This window comes from Convolutriloba macropyga, chromosome 6 (assembly GCF_964194025.1).
Source record: "Convolutriloba macropyga chromosome 6, txConMacr16.3, whole genome shotgun sequence".
Lineage (NCBI taxonomy): Eukaryota > Metazoa > Xenacoelomorpha > Acoela > Convolutidae > Convolutriloba > Convolutriloba macropyga.
Window position 1 is genome coordinate 35,904,704 of NC_134473.1, and position 23,261 is coordinate 35,927,964.

General features: G+C 35.5%; 1 protein-coding gene across 1 annotated transcript in view; it reads right to left on the reverse strand.

Annotated features, from left to right (window-relative positions):
- Positions 1-23,261, reverse strand: part of LOC142341644 (7-methylguanosine phosphate-specific 5'-nucleotidase-like) — a 54,032-nt gene that overhangs the window by 6,461 nt on the left and 24,310 nt on the right. The window contains exons 4-5 of the mRNA XM_075392756.1: positions 16,934-17,023; positions 4,814-4,979 (exon numbers count right to left, since the gene is read on the reverse strand). Coding sequence (XP_075248871.1) covers positions 4,814-4,979; positions 16,934-17,023 — 256 coding nt within the window. The remainder of the gene's footprint in view (positions 1-4,813; positions 4,980-16,933; positions 17,024-23,261) is intronic.

Genomic DNA, 23,261 nt, shown 5'->3' on the forward strand with positions numbered 1-23,261 from the left:
AAATAGCCCCCAAAATGAAAATAATTGTTGTACAATTCCGAAGTTAGGGCTATTTTGATTGCATTTTGTAGTTAGAGATACTTCTGTTTCTCAATGAAAGGATACAAGTATTGGCATCAATAGCAACAGACATTAGACTTGCTATCTAAGACTAATTAGAACGAAATTCAAATACTGGGCACCTGAAATTTGCCTTTCTGGGTTTATCCTGTTTCAATTTTCCATACTGATTTGCTAGTGCTAGTTTGCTGAACAACGTCCGTCAACAATCACTTTCAGTTGAGCCAAGAAAGCTTATAAGCCAAAAAGAAAAGACTCAACAAGAAATGAAGAGAAATTATTGGTAAGGCAATACTTTTCGTATTGTATGTAACCTTTAAAACTTCACCTTTCAACATTTCTGCGCAAAATGAAATTTTGGCTTCGGATAATTTCGATTTCGTCTTCCGATACTGACTATGTTCATATTAGACTTCTTTCCAGAGCAAGCTTCTGCTGTCAAAAATCACTTGTAGTAGAATGAGCACTTGAAGATAGAAACTTGCACATTGAAGTCATTAAAAAGATCGGCATTAATTTTCGTAATATCTACGTTTATAAATTTTATCTTCTAAAGTTACCCCTTAAAGGAAATGTCAACGATAGATTACCAGATAATCGATATAAATGTCCCTTGCTCTCCATTCCGATTCAAATAGATCCCCAAAAAGTAGACCACCGTTCAAGCCGTTTTATTTAAATGTCAAAAAGCTCTCTTGCAGTTTTGGAATAAAGAAACCAACCAAAAACAAACACATTGCATCAAAAACAGATGAGTACCTACAATCATTTTTGTTTCCAAGAACCATTAAATAATAGCAATAACAGCAGGGATCACTGAGAAACAACAATTCTCTGAAGCAGTGCTACCAGATGCGCAGGTTGATTGTAAGTACCAAAAATCTTTGGAAAAACGACATCATTAGTTCATTCATTTTTCGTTAATTGTATGAAATGGATCAGGAACAAACAGGATACTATTCAATGTATACGGAACGAAATCGCTGTTCCAAATAGTCTTTGAAAAAAGGCGAAAACTACAATTTCTAATAATTCGTAGAAACAAAACCTTATTATTGCGTTAAAATGTTTCCAAAAATAACAAAAAAGTTATTCGAAGCAGATGGGTGATTGCAATTACCGCTTGATAATAACGGCAAATGCATTACACATTAAAATGAAACGCCAACACTAGAAAGAAAGAAAGAAAGAAACAAAGAAAGAAAGAAAATTAATTTCTTCATGCATAATTGAACATTTTAAATTTACATTAGCTCAGAAATTTTCAAGAATTTAACACAAAATCAGATCGATAAGAAGGACTGACTGGCACTATAGAACCTGTAACATGAGGACAGATAACAGGACCAGATGGTCTACAATGATCTGCCTAGGATTGATGAATAGCAAAACACCACATTTGAATTAAATGAAGTTAAATTGTAGTCGTAACAAACGTAAACATACCCGGCAGATTGCCGGAAAATAGCCGCCGTTGATTCCAATAAGCATGATTGGGATTGAAATAACAGAAGATATTGAAAAAAGATTTTTGTACAAAAACATTTTTTAAGTCCGATTTATTTTGATGGCATTTTGTAGTTTAACATACTTCTTTTTCTAGGGGCTCCTGAGGCTACAGGGGCTACCATCAATAACAATAAGCATTAGAGATGGTAAATAAGACTTATAGGAACGACGTTCAAATAGCGGGCATCTAAAATTGGGCTTTATGGGTTTATCCCGTTTCTATTTCTGACATCCATTTTTGTACTAACTCTGTTCATTTTGAATTGCTTTGCTGAGCAACTGATGTTCAAAATCACTTTTAGCAGAATGAGAGAAGAGAGAAACTAGCCTAGAGAAGTCAAAAAGATTTCACGCAAAATGTTGAAAAGGCGGCAAAATGAGGAAAAGCGAAACATTTTTTTATTCGACGAAGTAAAAAAAATAGGAGCGCTATAATAGCCGGCTGAGAAGATGAGGGCGAGATTTTACGATTGATCCTCTACTTACTCCCTTAGCGACCTTACCTCTACAGACGGTGGAATGAGCCTCTGGATTCAACTAGTAAAACCAATCGGTCATGGACCATCTCATTGAGCACAAGCAGCAAGGTCAGGAGTAAGTAGAAGTCACAAAAAATTACCAGCAGCTCAAACACCAAATACATACCGTACTAACTCAAAATTATTTAACCAGGAATGTAGTTTTGAATGTGTGATAAAAATCATTCACTTCTCTAAATAAGCAACCGATCAAGTCAGGCATTATATCAACCTTTCTTAATTTATTATACAAAATGGTTAATCGATATTGAAAAGGTGAACGTTGAAATTTTGTTTTGAAAGATGGCACTATTAAGCAAATTTAAACAAGAAGAGCGTGTTGAAAACCTGAATGGAAAAGAGCATCTGAATGGAAACTGTTGATAGATTTTAAGACAAAGTTTAACAATCCATAAATATGTAGTAAACAGAGAGAACTTTATTATTAGCGAATATATCTTCACTGCTGTCGGTTCGTTTTCGGAAATAGATGAACTAGATAATTTTCTTTAGAAGCAGGAACAAAGGTTAAGTGAGCTATAGCTGCAGCACCCGTAAATTAGTACTCCATACTGTAACACAGGATTAATATTGCTACGATAAAATCTTAGAAGTAGTTTTACTGGGGTATAATGCCTAAGCTTCGATATAATGCCACAATGCCTGGATAACTTTCCGATAAGTTTTGTTATATGGGTCTGAAAGCAGAGCTTTGTATCAAAAAAATACCAAGATATTCACGATGAATTATTTTTTAACAATAATATTATTCAACGCAAACATTGCACTGGGATTGGAAGCACTTTTACCAAAAGTCATTTGAAATGTTTTGTCTAAGTTTAGCGCTAACTTATTAGCATTTAGCCATTGACTTATTGTACTTAGGTCCTCTTCAATTTCATTTCGAAGGCAGGCAAATGAAATTGAACAAAATGAAGATGACAAGCTAAAATCACACAAAATGAAGCTGAGAAGCAACAGATTGCCAGAATAGCTGAAGAAAAGCTGAAATAATGGCAAAAACGTTAGATAATCGTTTCAAAATCAGAGTTAGGTCAAATTAGGTTGGGTACGATTTTGTGACAACTGATTTTTCCAAAACAACTTTTTTGTTACGATTAATTCCACTGTCTAGGAACAGCTAAGAAAACAATACAATTATTGCCGACCATTCATCTGTTTTTTTCTGTGATCATTTGCAACATTAGCGTATTGAAAATATCTTGTAGAATGCCGCGGACGCCATCAACAAAGCTTTTGAATGGAGGGAAAATAGGGACATGGGCAGACGCCTACTGCCAATGTAGATTCTATTAAGAAAACCAATCAAACCCAGGAAGCCTGATTTGGGTTGACTTTCTAAAAGCCGGCAATTTTGTGATAACATAAGCCTCTTTTAATTACTGAGAACCAAGCAACTCCACAATTGCTTGATGGCATAATACACTGACTTGGGACAAATTGCCAAACAACCGACGAAAGGTTAGCTTTTGTATTGTCTAGATCAACTGATTGCGGGCAAGAAAAGGGAGGACAAAAAATGAAGGTCACACCTCGTAAAAATACCCATCGTGAATTTCGCTCTCCTAGGCAGCTTCGGTTAACCGTCTGCAATGAAAGCCTACAAAATCTTTAAGAGAAAAGCCTTAATGCCCCCAGTTTTTACCAGTTTAAACCGCATTTAATTAAAGCGTCAGAAGAAAAATGGATCACTCACAAAATTTAAGAAGACCAACAGGACCCGAATTATGGCTACAAATTTTTATCAAAGCGGAACTAATCATTTGAATTGGTGTACAAGTGTTTTGATAGTCTTGACCCTCAAATTTTGTAATACAATTTAAGATTAACTTTCAGAATACTTTGGAGTGGAACTTCGAAACTAGAAGCGCAACGCACAGTTACGAGATATTTTTTACATCTTCAATGAAAATTGATCATTATTGCTAAATCGCTCATTATTTTTATCGGCATATGAAAATTTGCCTGATAGCACCAAAATTGATGATTGAAAGTGCCTACAGCTCGAAGTGTCCACTCAACTACCAACAGATGAAATAAAGCAGGACAATAGGACCAAAAATGCCAGAAAAATTTCAAATAGTTGAAAAACCTTCAAATTTGCCTAAAATTTGCTTAAAATTCACTTAATATACAAAAAATTTCAAAACGCAATTAAAACAACCCCAATGTTACATAGACTATTCAAGCAGAAAAAAATACTGAAAACCAAAAAAACTGCTTGAAAAAGCCACGCGTGAACAACAAACTTTGCTCGCTTAGAGAAATTTAGTTCACACTTCAATTTCTCACTCTCTTTAAAACTGACGGTATGAAAGAAAAACCACTTTTTTGCTCTACCATTCTCAATTGATCAGCAGTAAAACAAGCCGTTTCACTCACTGCGTCAATTTCACTCCCTCCAATACAAAGGTCGATTCTATCAGTGATTAAAACCTGCCCCACCCTTTGCCAGTGGGAGGGGTTGTGGTTTCAAGAGTTTCACTGTATTCATCTTGTGCTGCCAATTAATTTCATTGATCAGTTATTCGACTTTTGTTATCGCAACGAAAGTTGGTTATAAACTACTCTTCAGAAAATTAGGGCCATACTTTTGTTGCTCTGCATTTAATTGGCTTCAATTGCTTTTTAGTGTTTCATTGCGTGGCTGGACCATTTGCCATCTACTCTGTTTACAGTCAGAAACAGGAACTGAACGCACTTACGGCGTTGTTGAAGTGGAGAAAATTTGAGATAATCTCAACATTCTGCAATCTATAGGCACTTTTCTGGAGGAAAATTTCTCTAACGATGGTGCCAATACCAGCAGAGAAGACAAGCATCGGGATTGAACGAGCACAAATAACACTGCGGAAGTTTTCGTAGAAATTCCTGAAACAGCAAACACTGCAAACTAAACTCGTTTCTTACACCAATTTCACTTTGTTTCAACCTCTCGATTTAAAGATATTGAAAGCATTTTTTTCAGACGACCTGGCCCTTTGGCTGCTAAAAACGAAATCGCCTTAAAGAGATGTAATTAACCAAGCCAGCGATAACTCCCGCCTCACAGGAACCGATTGTTCTTTTTAACTTTTTCGTTCTAAGAGTAACTTGGGGAAGGAAAAATCAAATGATCAAAGATTGGAAATCAATCGATAGAAGTCCAGCCAGTTATAAACATAGCCGACTAACGTCAGGCGAATCGCTCTCAAACGACGAGCGGTCTGCTTCGTCAGTAGCTAGCCAAGGTTTAGTGAGGCCAGCTTTAGATTGATTCGACTCTGCAACTTGTTTTCTAGCCTTGTTAGTGAATAAACCAAATAAAAAACTCATATTTTAAAAATTTGCAAAATATTGCAAAATTTAAAACAAAAGCTTCCAGATTTGGCAATGAAAAGGTTCCAAAGTATTTTTTGTCTCTGGAGTTATGTCAATTATCCCATCTGCCAGACTTGAAAAGCATATTTGGCCAGTAATGAACATTAAACTTAAAAATAGAGAAAACAATCGCAAATTTTAACATAATCGTGCTAAAAATCAAACCTAAAACTGCAAATATTTTTTATAAAAAATTGATGATATTAAAAAATTCAAAAACATTCCATTACATCTAGAAGCTATGCAGTAACCTATAATCAAACCCTAGAGGAGTTTAGGTGGCTCTTGAGGCCGGAGAAACCTAAAAAACGACAAAAAAATTCAAAAAAATTTGAAAAAAAGTTGCAAGTTGCATACAAAAACTGCTAAAATTAGTGTTAATAAAAGTTGAAAACTAATCCACGGCCCAAAAACATCTTCCACTAGCTTATTATCAAACCCTTATGAGATTTTATGTTAGGCTGAAAAACTTGAATAATGACAATAAATGAAAAAAAAAGAAACTTGCATGTTTTGTCAAAAAATGCTGAAATTAGTGATGTAAAAATGTTGAAACCATGCCACTACCACTAGAAATTACGAAGTAACCTATTATAAAACCCTAGAGGAGGTTCCTTGACACCTAGGGCTGAAACACAAAAATTTTCAAAAAGCTTGAACAAAATTGTGAAAATTAGTATAAAATTGCGTGTATTCAGCGACCTGTTCGAACGCAGCCACGAGGAAGGAAGGGGGTGGGAAACAGTGGGTTGGGTGGCAGCAGCGCGTTGGGGGGGACAAAAGTGGGGGCGTCAATAGTGGGGGTGTCTTCAACCTCTATGAACAGCCCTCCACAACATAAGTATGTCTCCAAAACAGTTTGAGCTGAAAGAGAGCTGAAAGGCTCTACGAGCACTTAATGCCCGTTGGGCGCTACCTGTTTATCCCGTTTTTGAGGACGAAAAGTCAAAAGCGTCAGAGGAAAAATCGGTCAAGCGAAAAATCGCATAAAAAAGACCGACAGGACTAATATAATTGCTACAAACTTCATTTGAGAGCAATTAATAACTGCCTAAAACTTGGTTTGAGACAATTGAACAGATGCATTGCAGAAAATTTCGCAACAAGCTCAGATGCACCGCTTTTGGTATCCAGAAAGCCTAAAAACTCAGCATGGATGTAACAAATTACAGCAATATAATTAATCCAGTGATTATAAAACTAATAACTTATTGGAAAACGTTCAATTGAAGACCTAATTAAAATATTGCAACTTAACATTTAAAAAATAGCTGACTAAATGCAGAAAAATAGCAACTGATGGCCCCACTGACCGACGTAACAATTTCCAATTAGAAAAAGAACAGGAAAAATTACGAAAGCCTATGAGTGTCAAAAAGCGTTCTAATTTGTTATGCAATTCCATTAAATTACATAAATATGGTAAATGAGCTCTAAATTACGCTCAGCAATAAGCTTCAAAATTTTATATTTCGATTTTGCTTTCCCCAAAAGCGTATTTGCAAAATCTACTGAATAGATTCTGAATTCCATTCAGCTCGAACAGTGAATGTCGCGACTTATGAAAACAAAAAAACGTGATCAAAAAACTAATTGACGACCCATAAGGCCTCAATTACAATCCAAAGATTTGAATAAAACGATATATGGACTCAATCACGTCAGAGGTACAGCTCTCGAGGAACGAGGTACAGCTCTCGATAAAAACTTCCCGCTCTTCGTTAAAATCAGCAGTGTCTCTAAATACGATAACAGCTGATAAATTGCCATTACAAACGCATACACTACCTTTCAAGAAAACCAATGAAAACAAAGGTACGGTATAAAACTAAAATGCGAACAGTGGCATGAGAGCATTTAAATCATGTAAAAAATATCAACCCTTAACCACATCAAACTATATCTCCCAATATAAAGCACAAATAGCCAGACAGCTTTATTTATTGAGACTCAAGACAAAAAACAACAAACACGGGCAAAAAAACTCATTGAAGTTTTGAGAAAAAATCTCAAACTCATTAAAACTTTTAGTTCTACACTGGAGCACTTATACACATGCTATTAAGCCTCATCATGAAGCCTTATACGATTAGATCAGTCAACAAATTGTGACAGGTAAAAAAGAAAGTAAAAAAAGAGTGAGAAGTAAAAACATTACCGCAGATTAACGGAAAATAGCCGCCGTTGAAGTGCTTGATGCACACAGGAATTGAAACAAAAAAAGAAGATAGATTGAACAAATCTTTTCCGTTTTTTCTTTTCAATGTCAAAAAGAGTTCTAATCTGGCATGCAGTTTCAGTTGGATTCTACATCTATACTTAATTCAACTTCTAAACTGAAAGCTAATAAACTTAATACCAATGTCAACTAGCAAAAACACTAATGAACTTTGATAACCTAATTCTCAATGACTTGATAAAAATGATCTAAATTCTCAATGCCTTCAAAAATATAGAAAACGATCGCAAATTTACATAATCTTGCTAAAAATCAAGATAATAAAATCTTCAAAACCATTTGATTGTCTCGAAAAATCAAAAAACTCAAAATGATAAGAAATTCAAAAAATTCAAAAAAAAATAAAAACCTAAAACTGCAAACATTGCATTTCATCTAGAAGCTATGCAGTAACCTATAATCAAACCCTAGAGGAGGTTAGGTGGCTCTTGAGGCCGGAGAAACCTAAAAAACGACAAAAAAAGTCAAAAAAAAATTGAAAAAGTTGCATACAAAAACTGCTAAAATTAGTGTTAATAAAAGTTGAAAACTAATCCACGGCCCACAAACATCTTCCACTAGCTTATTAAAAAAAGAAATATGCATGTTTTGTCAAAAATGGTAAAATTAGTGATGTAAAAATGTTGAAGCCATTCCACTGCCACTAGAACTTATGAAGTAACCTATTATAAAACCCTAGAGGAGGTTCCTTGACACCTAGGGCTGAAAAAACAAAAATTTTCGAAAAGCTTGAAAAAAATTGTGAACATTTGTATAAAAAATGGGGAGGTAAGGGGGTGGGCAACAGTGGGTTGGGGGCAACAGCGCGTAGGGGGGTGGGGGCAATAGTGGGAGGGGGGTCAACAGTGGGGGTGTCTTCAACCTCTTAAGAACCGCCCTCCACAACAAAGTATGTCTCCAAAACAGTTTGAGCTGAAAGAGAGCTGAAAGGCTCTACGAGCACTTAATGCCCGTTGGGCGCTACCTGTTTATCCCGTTTTTGAGGACGAAAAGTCAAAAGCGTCAGAGGAAAAATCGGTCAAGCGAAAAATCGCATAAAAAAGACCGACAGGACTAATATAATTGCTACAAACTTCATTTGAGAGCAATTAATAACTGCCTAAAACTTGGTTTGAGACAATTGAACAGATGCATTGCAGAAAATTTCGCAACAAGCTCAGATGCACCGCTTTTGGTATCCAGAAAGCCTAAAAACTCAGCATGGATGTAACAAATTACAGCAATATAATTAATCCAGTGATTATAAAACTAATAACTTATTGGAAAACGTTTAATTGAAGACCTAATTAAAATATTGCAACTTAACATTTAAAAAATAGCTGACTAAATGCAGAAAAATAGCAACTGATGACCACACTGACCGACGTAACAATTTCCAATTAGAAAAAGAACAGGGAAAATTACGAAAGCCGAAGACTGTCAAAAAGCGTTCTAATTTGTTATGAAACTCCATTAAATTACATAAAAATGGTGAATGAGCTCTAAATTACGCTCAACAATAAGCTTCAAAATTCTTCAGAATTCTTTCGATTTTGCTTTCCCCATAAACGTATTTGTTAAATCTGCTGAATGAATTCAGAATTCCATTCAGCTCGAACAGTGAGTTAGGTAAATCACAAATCAAACGTGAATGTCGCGACTTATGGAAACGAAAAACGTTATCGAAAAACTAACTGACGAAGACTATCAGAGGTGCAGCTCTCGAGGAACGAGGTACAGCTCTCGATAAAAACTTCCCGCTCTTCGTTAAAATCAGCAGTGTCTCTAAATACGATAACAGCTGATAAATTGCCGCATACACTACCTTTCAAGAAAACTAATGAAATCAAAGGTACGGTATAAAACTAAAATGCGAACAGTGGCATGAGAGCATTTAAATCATGTAAAAAATATTAAAACCCTTAACCACATCAAACTATCTCCCAATATAAAGCACAAATAGCCAGACAGCTTTATTTATTGAGACTCAAGACAAAAAACAACAAACACGGGCAAAAAAAAAGAAAAAAATCTCAAACTCATTAAAACTTTTAGTTCTACACTGGAGCACTTAAACACATGCTATAAAGCCTCATCATGAAGCCTTATACAATTAGATCAGTCAATAATTTGTGACAGGTAAAAAAGAAAGTAAAAAAAGAGTGAGAAGTAAAAACATAGCCGCGGATTGCTGGAAAATAGCCGCCGTTGAAGTGCTTGATGCACACAGGAATTGAAACAAAAATAGAAGATAGATTGAACAAATCTTTTTCTGTTTTTTCTTTTCAATGTCAAAAAGAGTTCTAATCTGGCATGCAGTTTGAGTTGGATTATACATCTATACTTAATTCAACTTCTAAACTGAAAGCTAATAAGCTTAATACCAATGTCAGCTAGCAAAACCACTAATGACATTTGATCACCTAATTCTCAATGACTTAATGAACGGGCTTTATCGGTTTATCCAGTCTCTTTTGATCATGATCTTTTGACTTTGACAGTATTCACCGCATTGCGTAATTGAATGCGTGAACTTAAAATCCATTCAGTTGAAACAGCGAGTGAAGTAAGTCAGAAGTCAAACGCGAAAATCGTGACTTATGTAAAAGGAGAACAACCTTGATCATAAGGTAAAGCGAATTTTAAAAAAAAACATAGCAAGACAAGTCCTGACGTACAATTCAAAGAAATTTTATTGACTAAACAGAAAAATTAGACCTAGAATGGACTGAGTGAATTGAGAAAACCATTTTTTAAAAAAAGTCAGATAAAAAAAAGAAAAAAATAGAAAATCAATGTCAAAATGCCGCATGTGAACAAAAAAATCCCTAGCGAAAAATGAAAATTTAATTCAAACAAAAACTGGGCCTAGAATGAGCTGTGAATGCAGTGGAAAAACCATTTAGAAAAAAGTCCAATCCAAAAAATTGAAAAAACAGTAAAAAAAACCAAAGTGAAATTGCCGCATGTGAACAAAAAACCACTAACGAGAAACCGAAATTTTGTTCAAACACCGTTTTCTTACTCAACTTTAAGATTAGAGGGAAAAAAATTCACGCCGCAAAACCACTCGCTTTTCTGCTCCAAGAAACTATGCTACAGTTTTCATCAACCTTGGAGGAGGCCCTAGGACCCTGGTGCCGGAAATATTTTAAAAAAGCGCTGATATCAAAATCCTGAAAAAAATTCCATTACATCTAAAAGCTATGCAGTAACCTACAATCAAACCTTAGAGGAGGTTATGTAGCTCTTGAGACTGTAAAAACCTAAAAAAAAACAAAAAAAATTAAGAACTTTAAAAATCTGCTAAAATGACGAAAAATTTAAAAAAAAACAGCAAAAATTGGTGATAATAGAAGTTGAAAACTAATCCATGGCCATGAAACATTTTACAATAACTTATTATCAAAACCTAACGGAGATTTTCTGTTAGGCTGAAGAAACTTTATACTGTAAACAAATGTCAAAAATTGAAAAATATGTTAAAAAAGCAAAAATTCGCAATGTTAAATAATGAAACCATTCCACTACCACTAGAAACTATGCAGCAACCTATTATAAAACCCTGGAGGAGGTTCCTTGACACCTAGGGCTGAAAAACTCAAAAAACGACAAAAATTTCAAAAAGCTTGAATAAAATTGTGAAAATTGAAATTGCAGGAACGAATGAACAAAAAGCAGATTTGAAGTGGTTGTGACGTTATAAGGTCGTAAAAAAATCGCGATGACGAAATAAGAATAACCAAGAGAAGGCCAATAATAGCCCCAGCTATAACTGTGCGGCTATTAAAAAACATCCCCACATACCAAAAGCATTTTTTTATACTAACCTCATCAAAAACTAAAACTTTACAATAATAACATTAGAGTATGAGACAAGACAACCTTATTTACGCGCGAAACTGAAAAATCACAAATACCTTCGGAAAAAGTTGTCTTGAAGTCCAAAAACCAATAGCTATGAACTGAAACAATTCTTTAAATCTTAAACCACTCTATGAACTGCAACCATTCTCTCAAACCTTTCTTTGGACTCACCAGAAAGACTTCAATTTTTGCTTTTAATGGTTCCAAGTGAAAAAAACCCATAAACTCGCTAATATTTTAGGAAAACAGCCCGCGTAAGAGTAAAAAAACATAACCGACTAACGTCGGGCGAATTGCTCTCAAACTCTCGGTCAGCCGATAAATCGGTCAAGCGAAAAATTGCATAACAAAGACCACAGGACTAATATAATTGCTACAAACTTCGTTTGAGAGCAATTAAACATTAGCTCTTCAAACTACTCACTCAATTTTAGAACTTTACTACTCTAGCGCTACTAAAATCCATGACACAATTAGAAACCAGAAAAATGTGCGAACACATCTTAAAAAAACAGCGCACCAACAAACTCATCTTTCGGATTGAAACGGAGACCACCTCAAAATTAGCATTTGAGAGGCTGAAGGTGGCTATAAAAAAGATATTTCATTAAGGAAATCGGAGAACATTCATGCTATCCTACTCACAAACATAAAAACAGTATTTAATACTATTGGTGAATCAAACTAACACTAATGGTGCAATTGAAGTAATTCAACAAATTAGACACTACTTTGGTATGAAAACGAACAGTAAACGGTGTTTCAGAAAAAATGCAAACAGGCAGTAAAAAAACTAACGACAAAAATCACTGCAAGACAAGTCAAATCATTCTTAAAAGAAACCTGAATTTATCCTTATTTTGAGTGTATATATATATATAGACCCGTATAGTGTATTTAATCGTCAGGCAGGTTAGAGCCCAAGTATCAAATTTACTTCAAAGACCAAAAATTTCAAGTCTTTCAGAGACAAGTTTCATAGAAAATTTTTTAACACAGCCGGGAATTTCATAGGAATTTTTTAAACACAGCCTAGCTGCGAACGAAATAAACTAGCGTCCAGTGTAATAGAGATAGAAACAGATACAGATATAAGCTGCAAAAGCTATCGAAAACATTCAGCGATAAATTAATCGGTCTTTTAAAAAATCACTCCGCAGACGCCCTTTCATTAGTGACAATTATTACATATATGAGTTCCTTTGCCCTTACACTATATCAAATAAACCTTAACTTTTAAAGTGTAAAGTCATTATATTTAGTGAGGTAAGTCACGTATGATTAAAATCTAACAAAAACGATAAAACAAATTTATTTCCCTTCTTCCAGAAAAATAGTTTTATTGAAGTTATTATTCTTAAAAACGTCTTTAGAAGACTTTAACACGATGCTAGTTTGGACAGCAAAAACCAACTGCATAGAAAACCACTGAAGACAGGTTAAAAACATAGCCGGGAGATTGCCGGAAAATAGCCGCCGTTGACGCGCTAGACGCACATCGGGATTGAAACAGAAAAAGAACGATTCAAATAGACAAAAAAATTTCAAAAATTATTCTAATTCAGTGTGCAGTTTCAGTTACATTCTAAACCTATACTTACCTCAGCTTCTAAACTGAAGGGTAAAAAGCTTGATACTAATATCAGCTAGCAATCCCTCTAATGAACTTTGATAACCTAATGCACTATGACATAATGACTGGGCTCTATCGGCTAATCCCGTTTCTTTTGATTTTGCTCTTTTGATATTGACCGTATTCACTACATTGCATAATTCTATGCGTGAAAGAAATTAGAATCTATGATCAAAAGGTAAAGCGAATTGAAAAAAGGATAATTAAAAAAAAATAATTAAAATAATTAAAAAAATAATTAAAAAATATTAGCCGTTTGAGAGGCTGACGGCGGCTATTAATGACAACACAAACAACATTTGGTGAAAACAATTTATACTAATGTCATTGAAAAAAAAGGGGCATCAAATTCAATGAACAAGCAACTAAAACTTGCATTCTTCCAAATCTATTGCAATATCATTGATGAGAGAGATTGCATCAACTTTCATGAAAACAATCGGAGGAGCAGGTTAAAAAAATAGCAACAAAAGCTGGCAACAATCAAAAGTTTAAAAAAATTGTAACAAACGGTGTCGAAGCCAATTGAACTATTAGATATAAACCTAAATCATTAAATACATCCAATTATGCCTAATTAGAGAGTATTTCAGATCATTCATTATTGAGACTCGTAAAGACAAAAGAACAGATAACTAAAACAATCATAATCCAAAAAAACTTGAATACGATGCATTGTCTCTAATGTAAAGCATTTGAAATGCTATCTTTCCGAAATCAATGATTTGAGAAAAATTATATAAATAAATAAATAAATAAATAAATAAATAAAGAAACAAATAAATAAAAAAATAAATAAATAAATAAATAAAACATAGCCGGCCGATTGCCGGAATAGCTGCGAAAGAATAGACATGCCTGCAATATAATAGAGATAGAAACAGATACAGATCTATAAATAAAAACGACGCCACTCAAAAAGCTAGGTAAAAAACATTCAACGATAAATTAATAAAGCTTGTTCAAATTCATTCCACAGAAGCCTCTTATTAGGGACCTTTACTGCACATATGAGTTCCTATGACCTTAAACAAATTCGAATTAAACTTAAGTTTTAAAGCGCAAAAGTCATTTTATTGAGTGAGGTAAGTCACGTATGATCAAAATCTAATCACGCAAATAACCTAAAAACTTCCGCTAAAGCGAGTGAGAAATGACGTCAAGCGCGCAAATGCCGTTAGTGAGAGGAAGAAGTCATTCAGAAAATTTGACCTTTTCAGCTTTGCTGTGTGAACAAATGTAAAACGAAAAAAGAGCGTCAGACGACGAAACAAAAAACATAGCCGGAAGATTTCCGGAAGCGACTCGAAGCACCAAAACTTCACAAAAAGCTGAAGCTATTACCTTTTGTATTGAACCATTAACTCATTACCTCCGCGGGTCTGATCTAAAAATCGGTGAAATTTAAACCACTGTCACCAAGAAAGAAAATGCAGCAAAATTTTATTATTGAAAACGTTTGGTAACGTTAAAAAAGTCTGAAATTTTTAGGATGGTCAAAAAACTGATAGCCTGACAAAGCTGACAGGGCCATCAATTGCCCTCAGATAATTAATGATTCTAATCTCAAAAAGATCGCGAAAGCAAACGGCAGATAAAAACTTTTCAAAAAAGACAGGAAAGTCAAAATTATTCAAAAAAGAGCTCAAACTTAAGAATCAGAGAACCACTACAATTAGATTTCTAATCACGGCAATTGAGACAAAAATAATACATGATTCATCCTTGTTGTATATATGCTAGACAACATGATTTCATACTAATTCAAAAATTAAATTAATCATAGAAAAACAACAGCAACAGAATAATATTCAAAGGCAAACAATCGTCTAAAAACAATACCAAGCCCGGAAGAAAAATGCATTGAATAGTAATAAGGCGAAATGTTGGAAAAGACTTTCTAGCAAACTCCCAGTACTGCCTTCTTTTGAATTAAATCAATTGCAAACCGAAGAAACCAAGATCCAAGAAAAAGCTGAATTTATTCAATTTTTAAACAACTGAAAAAATCAATATAACGAATACAAAAGTGGGTGCCAGGACAAAACTAGAATTACACAAACGAGAATGAGAAGAATATGGACACAATCTTAGGAAAACCGTAACAAAAAGACCAATTCTTGATTTTTGAAAGTTAAAAGTCAAATTTAAAAAATCAAGAAAAACGAGTACATTTCATTGATCAGCATTCGAGACATAGAAAAGACAACGAGTCATTCGAGACAAAAATCCAACTTGCTGAACAGAATAAAACAAAAAAAAAGCAGAATTCAGACATACGAAACAATGAAACATTTTGCAAAAAAGTGGTCAAAAAATATTTAAGACTGCATTTATGAAAAAAATGTATCTGTTTTTTCAAAAACATAACACCAAAAAAAGATTGAATTTTTATTGAAACGAAATTAAAGTCCCTCATTTTCCCCAAAATACTATTTCTAGTAATTAAAAGCAAAATACAAACAAAAAACTGAAAAAAAAAATTGGCAAAAAACTACGAAAATCGGATTAGCAAATGTACAATTTTATGAAACAAAATTACAACGAGGTAGAAAGAGGCATTGAGTATATGAATTATAAAGGGGAAGTTGCCATATTAACTGATTTTTGACAAAAAAACAGCTAAAAGATCCAAAAATGAAGAAATTAATAGAAAAAAAGCCAAAAATTAACTAAAAAATCAAGAAATATGTGCCAATTTCGCATTTGAAACGCAATTTCAGGCTATGCAAAATACTGTGCTATCAATTTCCGGGGTTTACATTTCAACATATCATCGATTAAAAATTATTTCTACAAAAAAAAACAAATAACAAGCAAAAAAAACTAGGCCACTTAGACGAAAAAACGGCTAAAAACGGTTATCTATATATGCCATTCAGTCAAAAACTACTTTTCAATGTCAAAAAGTCATTCACTAAACGCAGCGCATGATCAAAAAAACTTCTCTCGCTCAAAACACTTTTACTCGCTTTCGCTTTTAGATCAAAACATCGTTTGAACGAATAGTACTTCCGGTAAAAAAAAACCTTAAGAAAACCAATACTCCTCTTCGAGTCGTAAAAAACCAAGAGCACCGCAATATAGCTACGCTCAGCTTACAGCTTCGCAGCTATAATCAATAAATCAATTAATAAAATAAAAACAAATAAATAAATAAATAAATAAATAAATATATAAATGAATAAATAAATAAATTAAAAAAATAAATATATATATATATATATATATATATATAAATATATATAAACACTATTATAAACATAACCGACTAAACGTCGGAACAATTGCTGTCGAACGACTAGTGGGAGCCTGCTTCAGTCGGGGGGGGGGGAGGGAGGAAGGGGGAGCCTAAATGAGACTAAGAAGTTCTATAGTGGGCTTCAAATAACTACATTAGAGGTTAACATATATCACTATTAAGATTTAAAGTAAAAAATGACACCAGTTTCGGCGCACTTTTCAATTGACTTTTTATATTAAATTGCCGCCAATTGAGTTCAGCTGCTTGAAATTGTGATTGAGAGAGAATTTTAGATCACGCGAAACGCAAAAAGTCAAGGGCGTAAAAGTCACTCGAAAAGTCAAAATTGTCAAGTAAAAATTTTGCATAAAAAGGACACACAAGTTTACAATAATTGCTATGAACTTCGTTCAAGAGCAATTATCAATTGACAAATACCAGAAGTAGATTTCACTATTCTTCGGGATGGAAAGGAAAGAGCTTGAAAGCTTTCTTTTGCCAACCTGAATTTGACTGAGCTCTCTTTGACAACTGATTGGATGTCAGCTTTCTTTATCTCCTCCTGTAGCAGAAGCTTATGCGCTGTCGACCACCTGTAACAAAACAATAACGTTCAGCGCCTCGCTTAAAGAATAAACAAAAGTTATAGAGAAATTATAAACCAAATAGTGATGTGAAGTCGCACTTCCTACAGGTAAACGGCATGGATTCACGGGGTTAAATTTGCATTTTAAATAAGCTCCCAGAAAATCAGCGACACCTGCGTAAAACCAAATCTATACTTTTGTTGTACTTTGCAGTTTCAAATTAGACAACCGCCAGAAGGGCAAAATTAAGCGCTAGAAAAATAGCATTGATCTTAATTATTGATATTATGGCAAGCTAACTTCTGCTAGTAATTAATTTTTTCTACGTCGAAAACCTCTTCGTAGTAACCAGAAACACATTTGTGCAATAAGAACCCGACTGCCTATATATTCAATCGAGCCTTACAGTAACTTATGGCGAGGTCGATCTATAGGAGTAGATGGTAAGCATCCTCACGCCATATTAACTTCCTTGGATGTGAAATCCAGATCGTTTTCTGGTGAATTGAAACAAATTCAAACAGATGAGCGTTGCATAAGTACCTTTCCCACTAATACATATCAATGATAAAATCTTACTGTAGAATTTTGTACTTTGCTTAGGCTGACTAGCTGGGTACCGACTAGCACCCAAAACTCAACAAATTGTAAGCGGTGTTTTGATGGCTCTCAGACTTCTATTGGAGGGTTCTTTTGTCCCCACGCTGCTCTTGTCGGCTGCATGAAACTCTAGTTGAAATAGTGAATTCATTCGAGTAATCAAATAACCTCAAATGAATAAGCAAGAAATGTAAAAGATTACAAAATTCAATCGAAATTCAACCAGAGTTATATTATAAAAGATGGTTCACAACTTCAACTTTGTAACCCAATTCACAACTAAAGAGCTACTAATCTCTATCACAACAGCACAAGAAGTACTCCAAATAGCTCTCAATTAAGCCGCTTGATCTAACTGCGATTCTCCGGTGTTCTGATTTCCAATCGCGCAAGCCGGTGTTCTGATTTTACAAAGTCAATTCAACTCTCAACAATGTTTTTGTTATCAAAACTTCTGTACAGGTCAACTCCTAAGCTACAGCTGTTATTATGGTATTGTTTTGTTAATGTTGTTGCTCTACTCCTTAGTAACTAAGCAAAAAGAATCTTCACTTCGCATTATGGACCACATTAATTATGCCTTTCCTACGTTAAAGTTTGTTATGACTTCAAATCGACAAGTGAATGACCTGAACGCCTTTTTATACATTGCTGACTTCGACTCAAGCTATTCAAACTAAAACAAAAGCAGTATCAGACATATGACGCTACCAATTAATTAATCGCTCAAAAACTAGCCTTATTTTAAGTTTAAAGTCCCCCACGGTATCAATAAAACAGGTTCCCAAAAGTAACAACAGACAAACGTGCCCCACGGTACACAAGAACTCCCTACCAAATTTGAACACGCTGAGTTGAATACCGAATGATAACTAACTTTTATAAATTCGGTCTTCCTCGGAGAATCAATATTGCACCCATTCAACTTCTAAGATCTACCCTTTTTCTTCCAGTAATGTCTGATATGCCAAATCTTACATTTGCCAAATTGCAAGCCAACAATCTTACTAACAATTTGTAGGAAACCAATTTTCGAAATTCAAGTTCTATGACTTTCAATTGCGACAGTTTTGTGATAAAAGTAGGATTACCCAAATTCTACACGCCTCCCTTCTAGACTACTATTCTACCGAATAATTGCTAAAACTGGCATCTGACCTAAATCTTAACCAAACGTAATCTTAAAATTTTTCTGCTTGTCTTGTTGATACATCTAGTCTCCCTTATCAGTAGGTTTGCTTCATGCAGAACTTACTTTTTCTTTATTAGCTCAACAACACATCATAGCAGACTTATTCACTTAAGCCAGGCCTAGTAGACCAAATTGTGAACCATCGCTAACTACAAATGAGCATTAATAGTATATCAACGTTTAACTCTAGAACGTTTATCAAAATTATAGCAATTGAATTCAAATGAACAAATATGGCTAAAACTACTAGAAGGATTACGCAAATTAAAAACTTGTGTCTGTTTATAGATACAACACATATAACAACTAACAAAAAAGGAACTCAATACAACTTTCTGTTACCTCTTATCTGCACCATAACTGGTTAGTTGAATGATCGAATCTTTTAATCTTTTACCCCGGCCATCTCACCAAAAATTCTTTTTGAATATAGTAACTATCCATTCAATTGCATAGTTTCAATTCCCCTATTTAGGCGTATCACGAGGTTCATATTATAAACTATGCAAATATTGAGTTCTACCTAATATTCATAAACCAAGTTCCTGTGTTTAACCATTGACACTCCACGCATCTTCTGCCAGTTATAGTTTGGATAACAATATCAAGCAATTATTTCGCCACATAAACAAACTTAACACCATTAACTAATATTTCGGACTAACTCTAGCACTTCAACGACCAATGATTAGACACAGTAAATAATTTGAAACCAAAGATTAGATACTAAAATAGGAAGCTATCGTGCTGAAGATTATGAAACCGACTGTACTTTCTCAAAATCTTTCTTCCTTCAATGCTTGCATGGATGTCCTCCCATCTCCTCACTTGACCGCCACCTCACATCTGAAGTTCTGCTTCTCCAGCACCATCTCCTCATTAACTTCAGCCCGGTCCATCTCTCATTTCGAATTGTATGAAGCCACATTGTCCCTTGTGACATCGAGTCCCGAAGACCGTTGAAACAGAATCCTCTCTGAAAGAACTCCTCCCTTCTACTGTGGACATCGCCCATTGATCCCATCAACACATAATGCAATTCAACTACTGACTGAGTCTGCACCCTTCTGTTGGAGACTACATCACTTCTGCTATCAACAGGTGTGGAACACACAATAGGCATTTAATCAACCTCCTCGCTTCTGATTCTAAAATAGCTTGAAGACCCCAAAGAAAAGGGGTAACATTCTTTTTGAGGGCCTTTGACAGGATTAATAAAGTTAAACGCCGCTCCCATTCGAAATCACAGGTCATCAATATCTCTTTCAACAATCCACACATTGCTCTGCCGTATATCTCCCTCATTAATTATATGAAATTCCTCTGCTCACTCGACTCCTGTATTCAATTGGCGGTCCGCATATCTGTCCTCCACTCTATCTGAGATCATGCCATTAATAGTTTCTGATTGTTCCAAGGAACCTCCAGCCTCACTGTCAAGAGTAAAACGAAAGTCCAACTCCTCGGCTGTGATCACACACAGCATACCAGTTGTCAAGTCTAGTTGAACCTCTTCCACAACTGCATCGTCGATCAATTCGTCAGTACTGGCGAGTTCCTTGCCTTTGCCTAGTTCAACATGTTTCTGCTTGTTTCATTCAACCTCTCAAACTTCCTCAAGTACCTCCTTGTATACCTTCAACCAAAACTCACACATCGCCGTTTGCTGAACTGCAAACATCTTCCTCTTCCTGAGGACATTTTAAGCAGAGGGGTTATCTGGATTGCTAAAACTACCCCGTGAGCCGCTTCAAGCCTCAATCTTAACCGAAGCCTCTGATAACTACCTCCCAAACTGCTTGATTGTTTGAGCCCACATTCACATCCCTGCATACTCTCACTAGACAGAGAAAAGTTTGATGTGTCAATCAAACTCTCTGGAACTAATGAACATTTTTCAGACCTCGAGAAGTATTTCATCAACATTTGCTTGAGCTTCTTTAAACCTGGTTCTTGTCTAAGTTCGTTTGTTTCTACCAATGAACATCCTAAAATTTGGTCCTGCTGATTCCGGTTTTTCGGTTTTACTACTAAGGTCTGTGAATCATTGCCTCTTTCCAACTTCCAAAATCTTTTCATGATACCCAACATTAAAACAAGCAAAAACTCTAACCAACTCAAAACCTTTCCAACCGATGTCCTGAAAACTGACAAATGATCGCAAGACTCTACACGCCTTTGCCTATCGGTGACATCCCTGCTTCCTCCTTCTCCAAGATGAACTTGACTAAGTCTCTACTACTTCGTTATAGCTTTGAAAATTGTGTCAACATATTAGCCAACGCTAATGCTGTTTCAACTCGAGGACAAACCGATGTAGCCTCCCACATCACAATGGCATCACACGCTCTGTCTAATACTTAGACCTTTGTCTTAAAATTAGCTGTTTCAAACTCGTTTAAAGCCGTAGTGCTCTCTACGCTTAAAAACATCTAGCAAAGCTTGCCCAACTTCCAATTCCTTCCTGATTGCTGACGTTTTGTGTTCCAACGCGCTAGGCTTGCAAATCAAAAAAACCTGTTTTCTTCGTTGATCTTGGTATCGTAAACACCGTACTGTCACCCAAGGCATAGCCCCTTCGGAAAATCCCGACATCGCCTCGAATAGCTCTTGTTCTTTAAGTGAAGTGCAATTGTCAAAGACCTCTTCCCAGTCAGCACTTGACGTTCCTGTTCCGCCCAATTCAAAGACTCTTGCTGTATCCCAGTACAGATATGCTTCATAACCCCTCGAAAATAATTGAGACCTATCTTGGCCATCTTTAACTCGGAGTCTGTGCACTATGCCTCTGCTACTTTCAAAATGAACAGCTGCCCGTGTACTAATTTTCTCCACCGACTCAAATTCTCCAACTTTAAGATCCAACAGTGGATTATTAACTGCACACAGTTTTGGCCGTTTCCAATTTAAGTAAACCGGGTTGTAACTGCAACCAACCCGTCTAGAAATATCCCCAATCCTTTCTGTTTGTGAGTCTATACATCGCCAGGCTCCAGAACTAACGCTTGTGGGACAAGCCGAACTATTACTTTTCCTTTTGACTATTTACATTTCGAAAAGACTCCTCTTCATCTCTACTAGGTACGAAACACCATTTCTCAACTATACATAGGACCTCATCAGTTACTGTGCCAATATCTTCAATCAAATTCGCATTAAGATTGTCCTCCGCTAGGCATTCCATAAAAATTCTATGAATAGAGTCTAACTCTCTCATATCAATTTCACCGCCTCCTACTAGAGACGAAAACTCTTGAGTGCATCAAAAAAACTCAGGAGCAAGCTCAGTTTCCTCATCCTCACTGCCCTCATAGTCCAAATCAATCATGGGGTCATCTTCTGTATCGTTTGCTGCTGAACGGTCTACATAGTAACCGAATCCCTCAGGTGTGACTACTTTCTCCAACTTTGACAAGAAAATTTTCCCAATTCTCCTCCTGTAGTCTGCTCTGTTTTTTACTCTCTATCAATCTGCGTCAGCGTCTCATGGCGCTGCCTTTCCTCCTCTTCTTTTTCAACTTGTGACTGTAACTCTCTATCCCCCAATTCTTTTTGCATTGATCAAAGCTATTACAAACATTTTCTTTTCCTCGACACGCTTCTTCATCAAAACTTTCAAATGACTTCTTTTCGAACTTGGTAGAAGCAATATTTGTCTCGAGCTAATCACTAGGGATCACAAGTATTTCCTGTCCGGTTCTTTGATCGTACCGATACTTATTACCTACCTGCTCTTCCCTGTTTACTTCTCCCAACATCCAATATCAACCTGTTTGCTCCTCTCAATTGTAGCAAATCTATCATTTTCTGGAAGTTCCTCATTGCTTCATCTTGGTTACTCCATCCTGTTCTCAGTAATTCCGAACCAACTTCACTAAGCTCAAAATTTTTCTCCGAGTTCTCGCTTAAGGAGTTTTTATCTTGCCTTCCGCTTGACCATTCTCACTTTCCAATTTTGCTTCCACTATATTTTTTCCCCTACATACTGTCCATACGATCACAGTTTTCTTCCCTACCTAGAGATAGCCTCTTCTCAATGATGTCATTACGACATTACCACTTCGCCAGTTTCCGACAACCAGAATCTGAAAAGCAAAACCAAAACCGCTTGCAAAGCCCATGCTCTCAATAGACAAAGCATCGACGCCATAGCTTGATCCTCACTCATTTGCAACACGACTACAACGTCGAGGTAGTACATCCTCAAGTCCTCCCATTTCGGAAACCTTTCCGACAGAAAATACTCTACAAATGGGAACGCACTCCAATCCATGTTTCCTAAAAAAAAAATTATGTATCTCTTTTTTCCTCCATTTTTTTGCTGTATTCCTCAGCTCTAACTGTCTCTACTCTGTCTAACAGTCTTCTCTGTCTGAGAAGATCACTTTGCCTCTCACTTCTGCTGAGCCCCGTTCCTCCACTATTATCAGTAACTACTGTTCCTCTAATCTG